The sequence below is a fragment of the Gobio gobio genome (genome assembly GCF_949357685.1).
Source record: "Gobio gobio genome assembly, chromosome: 23".
Lineage (NCBI taxonomy): Eukaryota > Metazoa > Chordata > Actinopteri > Cypriniformes > Gobionidae > Gobio > Gobio gobio.
In genome coordinates, this window is record NC_137119.1 from 41,565,610 (window position 1) to 41,576,722 (window position 11,113).

Here is an 11,113-nt window from a genome sequence, read left to right on the forward strand (position 1 = left end):
GCTGGTTCTTTCTGCGGAAAAGATGCATATTCTTTTTACAGTCCTGATACTTATGACAATGTGACGCTGATGTGCCAAAAGATTAAGTGTGTCCTTGTTTGTGAAACCATACTGAAGAACAATTCCACGAAATGCCCCACAGCTGTCATTTTAACAACCGTCTTCCTCTAAAACAATGGGTTACAATATTATGACTTAATTTATCGAAGTCTGTGAATTTTCTTTTTTTATAATTTTTATATATAGCCTTATAGTCTATGGGAAACCGTAAATTATCTAATGATAGCAACATCATCTAAAAATCATAATTTATCCAAAATGATTGAAATTAATGATCACAAATGTTTAAATAATGACAGTGGGTCTAGTTACATGTGATAACAATGTATAGTGGGCAGTGGAATAACTATTGGTTTCCGTTTGAGGTGACTGCTGACTGACATAAGGGATGAGATTAAATAGATCCTGGACATTAGCCTGGTCTGGAGCAGGCTAGCTCCACAGAATAAATCTCCATGGTAATTTATACCATAACATCCAACTGCCACCCTATCCAGCTTTAGTGCAACCGGATTACGGATAAATCGAGCCAGGATCACCAAAATATCCTGGTTTAATCCCTTATCCTAGTTTTGTGCAATAGGCCCCTGGAGATGAAATACCTGTAATCAGCTGACATGTGCTGTGACATCATACTCCATCTTGAACTATTTTCCTCTTCGTTTAAGGGTCACACTTGGCTTCTTCGCAGTCAAAACTAAGTGATGAAGACATAAAAAAAGCTGAAAACCAATGTAATTTATTTTAGTTCAATAATATTGTTTGATTATTATTTTGAATTTTGAGGGCATTTTATGATACTATACAATCTTTATACAATTTGTATTAGCTATTTTCCCCCATTGAAAATAATTAAAATATATATATAATATTTTTTTTTATTATTATTTCAATTAAAATACTATTTGATGTTAAAATAGAGATGAGGGATTCAAAATTAAATTTTTTGAAGGTAGATTAGTGTCATATGGTGGGAGTAAAAAAGAAAAACTGATGTAATGCCAAGTTATGACCACTAGATTCCTATATAACTCTATATAAAGTGGTGTAAGGTCCATCCGTTAGCCCAAGAATGGAATCTAACAGCCTGGTTGAAGGACTTCTGCGTGTAAGCCTTTTCAGCATTTCTGTTAAATTCACTTAATTTATTGATATCTAATTTTAAATCTGACCATGAATAATTTTGATCTGACTCCAATTCTATGTGACTTCATTAAATTCGTTACATTTGTAACTTAACAGCTGATGATTCGTTATGATTTAATTTGGATCGTTGATTTTTCTTAGTATCTCTTATTTTTTAAATATATCAAGGGACCCGATATCGCACAGAGATGAATTGCCTGGATTCACTCACTCACGAACACAAACTGTCCAGTTCTGATATTAGTCAGAGGATTGCAGAGTGAATATTTTACCTTTAAGTGGTCGCAACTGCACACTCAACAAAAAGTGTCATTTTCAACCCAGTCTCATATAAAAACGTACCCTGACTGCATTGGTCCAAAGGGCAAAACGTAGAGGGGTTACAATAATGGCCCTTGAATTGTATGACTGTTACATTTTTTTTGCCTATTCTTTTCCTCTTGTTTTGTGTCCAAGTCACGTGACTTTCAAGATACCGGCCGTGAGAACAAAAAACATGGCGGACATTTCTCTCATTTTTAGTGGAATAGTTTCTGCATAAAAATAAGTTTTGATTACATTTCTAGTGAGAAATATATATTTTATTTTCATAATATTCTCTCATTGAATGTACATAATCACTCGCTTGCTCGTTGTTGCGAAGATTTTTCAGATCTCTCCAGAAAAATGTGAAACTGTAACGTTTTGGTTGGACGCTGCTATCAACACATGTGAATGTTATTATGTTTAAATTATTTATTGGGTTATCATTTTTCCATTATGACATGTTGGAGTATGATTCTCAATTTAATCAGCCAGCATAGATTTATTTACATTTATTTATTTTTATTTACGCTTTTCAGACACAAACAGTAGCCCAACCTGCCCCTAAACCTGCCCATGTGCGTTTATATGATATAAAACACAGAATAATACAGACAACGGGCACACTGTATTGAAAAAGTTCAAGTATTCCAACTGTTCCGAGGCCAAACGATTGATTTGTGTGAAGAAAAGACGCGCCCCGGCGTCACAATGAAGAAGCCACAGGCCGGCTGCAGTTAAACCCATGGATATGTATACGTAGATGCCCTTTCATCAACACACCTTACTTATAGGGTGATTAAACACTGTCACGTGACGTGCTATAGACCTTTAAACATATTTCATTTTTTTATATCATATTATACATATTTAATAATAACTACTAGTGTAGCTCCAACGTGGCATTTGTAGTAGAAGCACAATAAAAACAACACTTACCATGCTTTTACCACAGTATTGGTAGTTTTAATGTGATGTTTGTTGTAAATAGACAGTAAACACAACACTTTCTATGCTAAAATGCCTTTTAATGTTAAATATAAATATTGTAATGTAATAGTACTTTTTACTGTATATAATGTATGTATTATATATTATGACTTTTTTCTCTCTTTCTTTTTTTTTACCTGGAAAGAACAAAAGGGCCTTTCGGACTCAGTCAGCCCATTCTTGTTCATGGAGAAGTAACGGAGAAGACCGAAAGCAGCAACAGCAAATATTTGCAATGGTAAGTATGTGTTGGTTTGAACTCTTTATCAAGCATTTGTTGTTACTTAACCCTTTAAGACCTAAGGGTATTTTTACAATTAATTTTCCGCCTGGTGTTATTTACTAAAAAAGCTTGTAAAACATCAACCCTGTTGTGCACAGACAATTGACACACCTCTTTTTTTTCAAGACAAGTTGCTCTGTCAGTATATTTGTGTTGCATTGATGTCACCTGAATGTAAAATAAGTTATGGGACCATAAAGACAAATGAAAACATAAAACGGAAATTGAATCACTCAAATATTTATTGAAAACACACACAAATAAATAAAAGCTAAGCATATTTCCTTTATAGCTAAGCATATAAGTCTTTAGAGTCCTGGAACTCAGGAATAAACATGATAACTTATACAGAACCAAAACTATTTACATTTTTCCAAAAAAAGTCCAGGCGCTTTTGGCCTCTTTGGATTTTGGATATTTACTGGTGCCAAGCCTCAAAACAGTTCCTATCAGGAACTTCTCCTCAAACTTTCTCCTCAAACTTTCTCCACAAAACTACTAAAAACTGCAGCGTCTCTCTCTCTCTCTCTATCCTCAACACTAGCCGTGCGTCTCTCTCTCTTCACAATAAAAGAGCTGTGGTTCATGCGTAATGACGCACACCAACGTGGATGACGGATCAGCCTGTCATTGGTCAAACCCTCATCCAAAATGGCAGCTAGCATCGCGCTAGCGGCAAAAATGACGGAAAATGTATAAATTATGGACATCAAGTGGATATATCTTGGATGTAAGCGTTTTGATTTATTGCTGAACAACTCCAAAAAGATGCACATGTTCCAGGCTGGATAGAAAACCTTCTGTAAAGGCTACAAAGACACCAAAGACACCCCCGTGATGGCTAGCTCGTTAGCTTTCTGCTGGAAAAAAACGGTAAGAAAATCGATAAAAGTTTCATGAAATAATATAGATATTTATCGGAGGTGCCGTGTGACGTCGTGGGCGATGCCGTCTTACAAACCCCATGGCTCAATCAGTTAGAACATGTTCTCAAAGTCTTAATAATTCACAAGATTTAACAAGCTGTCAAATTCAGATGATACTCGTACATATTTGTACACATACTCGTACATAATCCTGCAGCTTTTACTCTGACTCCTGCCATTGGCTACAGCCTCAATTCCTGTACATATTTATCATGATTTTTGTAAATCAGTTGCTCCCCTTCTTGGAAAGAAGTCGATGTCCCACACACTGTCAGAGAGTTTATATTAACTCTGTTTGCAAGAGTAGAAATGCTCACATGACATCAGATATTCAATTATTTTGTCATAATCAGATCAGTTGTACTGCTGATAATTTCCTGTTTACATGTAAATCATTTACATTATCAAAAGATCAAGTGAATAATCAACATTTTTAAACAAATTCACATGTGCTATTAAAGATATACTTTCAATAATGGAAATGCACACATATCAGTGAACTGTATTTAACATTTAATTATGCAACACTTTTTACAGAAAGAAATCCTACAGTTATGTAAAGTGACAACATCATCATCATGTCCTGTCCTGGGCACACTGAGCAACATGTGTCCTCCAACATATTCGATCTGTGGCCACGTTCTTCACATCTTCTCAAGGAACACCTGCATTCTTCAGGTCTTGGCGAAACATCTGTCTCATGTCTTCCTTGGTCTTCCCTGTCTCCTGTGTCTTCCTGGTGGTGTCCACTTCATAACTGTTTTGGGGTGTTGTTGTTTGGGCATGCGTAGGATATGTCCAGTGAGGTGCACCCTTTGCTATGTCACAGTTTCTCAAAGTCTTCACGTGGAGTACCACTCCTCTTCATGATCTCTTCGATATATGCAGAACCAATATTCATAAACTGTACTTGATGTCTGCCTATGCCTTTATTAAAAAGCATCAGTGCTCATCAGGAGTTTTAGTAAAGGACAAATGTATTGCCATCCACAAGTTCTAGTCATGCAGCGACTTCATGATACTATAGTCTAATGTATATATCTGCATTTGTATATAGCAGGTGTTTGTTCGAACAAATGAAGATGGTGAGAGTGAATACCTTTTGAAATCAATATTTATTCATTAAACCTTTTATTACAGTGGTCACTATAGTAAATGTCCACCATAACTACATCTATGGTATCATTATATCACTACCTTGTTAAAGGGATCTCATGGTGTCAAGACTTGTATGGCTTAATATAACATAAATGTTGTCTCTGACTGAAATATGTTGTAGAAAACCCATGAAAGATCCACGTTATTTAAAAAATCCATTATATATTTGGACAATGGGCGGCGCCATTTTGTTTGCGTTCTAGGTTGATGACGTAGAATGGTTGTACTCGGCAATCCACTGGCGCAACCCGTAGCTATTTTTACCACAACACAACTCGAAAAATGTTTCAGAGTTAAATAAAACCAATTCATTGCTTTATAATTGCATTTAAAACACACTCAAACACACGTGCACACAAACTCTCTCTCACAAACAATCATACACACCAACAGATCGGCGCACGCGGACGCGCTCACACACACACATCTGACAGACTGCTGTCTCAATTGAGATGTGTTATGGGCTGCCCTTGTCAGTCTCCACGACAGGGGCTGAATCTGAAATTGCCCCCTAATTCACTATTCCCTAGTCCACAAATACTACAGTTCACTTGATGAGGGAATGAAAACGAGTGAGTTAAAGGAACACTCCACTTTTTTTGAAAATAGGCTCATTTTACAAGTCCCCTAGAGTTAAATAGTTGAGTTTTACCGTTTTTGAATCCATTCAGCTGAACTTTGTATCTGGCGGTAGCACTTTTAGCATAGCTTAGCATACATCATTGATTCTGATCAGTCCATTAGCATCTCATTCAAAAAATGACCAAAGATACTTTCAATATGCGTAATAGTCTGCGTAATAGTTGCTGCAGCCATGGTACGGCCGAGAAGATCCGCGACTATTACGCAGGAATGAGAAAGTAGTTCCTAGCCATATAGGTGTAGAAAATCGCAACTTTTAATTTTCAGTTGGTCTTAGCACACGATGTAACTGTAGAAGGGTCAAGTTTTAAATTGGAAAAATATTGAAAGTGTCTTTGGTCATTTTTTGAATGAGATGCTAATGGACTGATCAGAATCAATGATGTATGCTAAGCTATGCTAAAAGTGCTACCGCCAGATACAAAGATCGGTTGAAGGGATTCAAAAACAGTAAAACTCAACTATTTAACTCTAGGGGACTTGTACAATGAGTCTATTTTCAAAAAAAGTGGAGTGTTCCTTTAATTCGGACAGCTGTTGTGTGTACATCGGCTGTACACTCGTTATTGCGGTGTAGTTTGAGATTGAATGAGTGCACTCAATAACCATATGGTGTCGGACACCACTGGCTGTCCCTTCAAATAATGCCCTATTGAGTAGCTTATAGCGCGATTTCGGATTCAGCTGTAGTGCTGGCCTGCCGAATCGGAACCAGGTGACAAACTAGGCAAGTCAACCTCAAGTATAACATTACAGCTGTTTGAGCGTGTGTGTGTGTGCGTGCGCGCACAGTGCATGGATGTGTGTGTGTGTGTGTGTGTGTGTGTGTAAGTGTGTGCGCGCCGATCTGGTCTGTGTGTGTGTGTGTGTGTGTGTGAGTTTGTGTGCGCATGTGTTTGAGTGTGTTTTAAATGCAATCACAAAGCAATTAATTGGTTTTGTTTAAATCTGACACATTTTTCGAGTTGTGTTGTGGTAAAAATAGCTAAGGCAGTGGATTGCCGACTGCAAACCATTCTACGTCATCAACCGACAGGGTACCCGCGGGATCTTAAAAAGTCTTAAATGTCTTTAAATTCAAAATCAAAATTTTAAGGCCTTAAAAGTCTTAAATTCGCTGAAGTATTGAGTTCTAGGTCTTAAATAATTTTAAACGGGTCTTAATTTTCCTACGTCCATGTAACGCTACTCCATTGCTCATTGAAATGCTCCCGCAATGTTTTAGAGAGAGAGTGTGTGTGTTGTGTGTGTGTGTGTGTGTGTGTGTGTGTGTGTGTGTGTGTGTGTGTGTGTGTGTTGTTAGTTTGTTTTTTCGCTAGTGAGAGACCAACATTCATCTTATATAGCAGCCAATCAGCTTTCGTGTTATTGGCGCGAGGCTCTTTCGGATTGTACCACAGACACATCAAACGGATTTTATTATTCAGCTTCAGTTCTCCAGTTCTTCCAGTTCACGCGATCGTGAAAGCAAAGGCGAATCTTTCTCACCTGCCATCTCGTATAATGTCCAAATACAAGTTTGATATGCCCGATAGCACTAAACAAAGAGTTTAAAAAGCGATGGAAACCCCGAACTCATTCGCTACTGACACACGGACTGATGTCAGACTGGCCGCGGATTCTGCACGCGTTTGCCGCCTGTCAGCGCTCGAGTGAACCGAATCTAGGCTCATTACTGTAGGTCTTAAAGTGAAAGCAACCCAATATAGCCTAGCCTATACCCCCCCTCCTGCCTGTGTCGTTAATATTAATCAAACAACAACAACGGGGAAAAACAAACAGTAGCCTACCTAAACTTAAAGCACTGTTTGTATCTGTATATTTAAGTTGTATTTTTGTCCTATTGTCAAACAAGATTCATGCATTTTGTTTGTTTTATTGCCATGTGTGACTATTGTGCATCTAATGTAATGATATGGTAAATGTGGCATCCTAATTATGAAAAAAAAAAGAAACATGCACATTTCTGAAAATGACCACCACAAAATCAGTAATTTTGATCTCACAAAAAAATGTATATACATATACACACACTACCGGTCAAAAGTTAGAGAACAGTTCGATTTTTTAAATGTTTTTTAAAGAAGTCTCTCCTGCTCACAGAGGCTGCATTTATTTGATCCAAAATACAGCAAAAACAGTATTATTGTGAATTTTTTTTTTTTTTTTTACAATTTAAAATAACTATTTTATATTTCAATATATATCTTAAAATGGAATTTATTTATGTGATTCAAAGCTGAATTTTCAGCATCATTGCTCCAGACTTTAGAGTCACATAATCCTTCAGAAATCTTTTTTTTAAAACTTTTTTTTATCCATCAAAGAATCCAAAAAAAATGTTTTACACAACTGTGTTCAACACTGATAATAATCATAAATGTTTGTTGATCATCAGATCCTCATATGAGAATGATTAGTGATTTAGTGAAGGATCATGTGACACTGAAGACTGGAGTAATGATGATAAATTCAGCTTTGATCACAGGAATAAATCACACTTTACTATATATTCACATAGAAAATAGTCACAACAGAACTGTCACAATATTACAGCTTTTTGTATTTTTAATAACATAAATGCAGCATTGGTGAGCAGAATGTAAAAACATTAAAAAATCTTACCATTCTCAAACTTTTGACCGGTAGTGTGTTTGTATATTAATCCTGGTGGGATTGAGCTATGAGGAAGTGCAAGATTACTAATACTTTGTTCAATTTGAATAAATTAATTTTGCATGTAATTTTGTGATTCTGCATTTCCTTTTGTACGTTTTTTTTTTAATTGCGTGATATAGGTCTTAAATTTAATTCATAATGGTCTTGAAAAGGTCTTAAAAAGTCTTAAATTTGACTTGGTGAAACCTGCAGATACCCTGAACCTAGAATGCAAACAAAATGGCGCTGCCCATTGTCCAAATGTATAATGGATTTTTTAAATAACGTGTATCTTTCATGGGTTTTATACTACATATTTCATTAAGAGACAACATTTATGTTATATTAAGCCCTACAAGTCTTGACACCATGAGATCCCTTTAATGTAAATGTATTTTATAGAAAAATTTTCTTACTGAAAATGGTTAACATTTATAATAATCATTAACTATTTTAATTGGCCTTTCATTTAGTTACAATAAAAGTGAACAATAATCACAAGGAAATAGTATTAAAGTTGAGAATGTAACATTCTATTTATTTTTTTAAGGGAAGAAACAAATTCTTCCCAAATAAACAAATATAAGTCGCACCTCATCTCTTGGTTTGTACTTCATCATGGTTATTTTTTTGAAAAGTTATGTTTCACTATATTGCATTCTCTCTCTCTCTCTCTCTCTCTCTCTCTCTCTCTCTCTCTCTCTCTCTCTCTCTCTCTCTCTCTCTCTCTCTCTCTCTATATATATATATATATATATATATATATATATATATATATATATATATATATATATATTGCTTGAATTTAATGGATCAGAAATGAAAAAAAAAAAATCACCAATAAAATAATCAAACTTTTATTAAGTTACATAACAAAACCTAAAATATTTTTATTGTTTACAATAAATATAAATAATAAAACCAAATAATATTATTCTTCAAGTTTTATGTTCCATCAAATAAAATAGTTTTTTAACAGTTGTGCAAAAAAAGATCCACAATTATTTGAATAACTGCACAGAAAATCACAGAATGGTTCTAATCAAGGACATGAGATGCTGCACTGAATAGTCTGTCTGTGCACTGTTTGTGCGGGTGCTTGGGGCACATAAAAAACCTGCGTGCAATCCGCGCAAGCAATGGAAAGCGGCCTTCGTTCGCACGCCAGTAGTCAAGGGGATTGTCGCTTCTGGCAATGGGTAGTTCAGCTGGATACGTCTCTATTTGTTCTCATACCGCTGACATGCTTCATCTTTGATAGGCAGACGCTTCGCGTGATAACAGCTCGACCGTGAGTGAAACTTTATAGCACAACGGCGAGCGCGTCGAGTATAAACGCCTCGTCCGTTTGGGGAGGAGCGCATGCTGTCAGGAGCCAGGCGAAAGTATAAACAAGCGCTTGCGCACGGATGGGAGCAGGGCCGGATTAACCATTAGGGCAACTGGTCACTTGCCCAGGGGCACAGGACATCTAAGGGGCCCTGGGCACTGTCAAATATTATGTTAAATCACGTTATAAACGCAATCCTTACTTTCCTAATTATATTTTTGCAACCCGTTCGATCAACATATGTTAAATCACGTAAAAAACAGTGTCTGTAGCTTCTTGCGCTGCTGTGCAGCGAGCGAGGACGAGCTGTCAAGTCGAATCACGTGACTTGACCCTCTGAAATCAGTGTTGCCAGATTGGGCGGTTTTGAATTGTATTGTGCGGTTAAAAACGGGTTTGGGCAGGTGGACAAAATTTTGGGTTGGTTTGGGGTCAGTTTGGTGGTTTTCAAACATCTAAATTGTATAGTCTAATTGGTTAATAACAAACTCAAGTGTGCATCATGACACACACCGGCCCAGCGTTCAGCGTAGAGTCAGCTGGCGTTGGTGTTGACGTCGCTGACGAGCACGCACTTTCAGCCAATCAGCGATCAGCAGGGAGTCGCGACTCGCGCTCATTCATGACAGGTTTTCAGCGCGAAATTGTAGCTGGATATCAAATGATCGCTATGCCAAAGTGGCATAAATATACAGTAAGTTATCTACAGTAATGAGTGGGAGAGGGATCCAACTCTCAAAATGTGGATTACACCTGTGACTCAAAGACTCTTTATACATATAACTAACTCCAAGAGGTTGAATGACTTGAATTGAAATCGAATAGGCTAGTAACTTAGGCTATATGACTCCTGAGCATCATGGTGTGCACACTGGCCTGATCAGGACATCTGCACCTTTTAAAGCGTCTAGACTGCGCTGTACTCGTCCCAACAGCTGCTGAAAGAGGTTTGAATCAACGATTAATCCATTTTGACTGTGTTAAGTTCTGCGTTATGTTCTATAAATATGTACTTCACGAAAGACATAACCTTACTAGTTATATCTGAAGTTAAAGAACAGCACAAAAGTAAACGCATTCTTGTTGTAGGAATATTGTTCAGCATCAGTGAATGACACATTTTGGCTGTGGTGTGTGCAGTAATGTGTGCGAAATGCCTGCTAATTACATTGTTTATTCTGATTATATTGGGCACTTTTTGCACTTAAATTAGTTTATTCTTACTGTTGACATTTGAAAATGATGCATGTGTTTTTCCATGTCATGCATGACTGTTTTTGAATGCCCTGTTTTGATCCATTTTCCTGGGATTTATTTTTTATTTTTACATCATTATTTTGTTTTAAGGAGATAAAATGGTGCTTATCAGCCTTGATTGACATGGCAATAAAATTATATCAAATTATTTGGCAGTTCAAATTTTGGGTGTTTTTTTCTTGAATTGGGTGGGTTTTAGTGAGCTTTTGGGCTTGGAATCGTCGACCCAATCAGTCAACACTGTCTGAAATTTAAGCAGGAGCGCTAAAAGAAAATGTAAAAGAGAAAAGGAATTGAAATTAGTCGACATTATGAAACATATTCCAAAAATAGCCACAATTTCACATTGTAGCATTTTAG

The 11,113-nt window shown here is 36.6% G+C and overlaps 1 protein-coding gene across 1 annotated transcript in view; it reads left to right on the forward strand.

Moving 5' to 3' along the window:
- Nucleotides 1–1,129: 1,129 nt before the first annotated feature.
- The window catches only part of LOC307119691 (uncharacterized protein), a gene marked incomplete at its 3' end in the record, with an annotated part of 15,492 nt that continues 5,508 nt past the window's right edge, over nucleotides 1,130–11,113 (forward strand). The window contains exons 1-2 of the mRNA XM_079806120.1: nucleotides 1,130–1,168; nucleotides 2,645–2,737. Of these exons, the coding sequence (XP_079662246.1) occupies nucleotides 1,133–1,168; nucleotides 2,645–2,737 (129 nt within the window). The 5' untranslated portion in view covers nucleotides 1,130–1,132. The remainder of the gene's footprint in view (nucleotides 1,169–2,644; nucleotides 2,738–11,113) is intronic.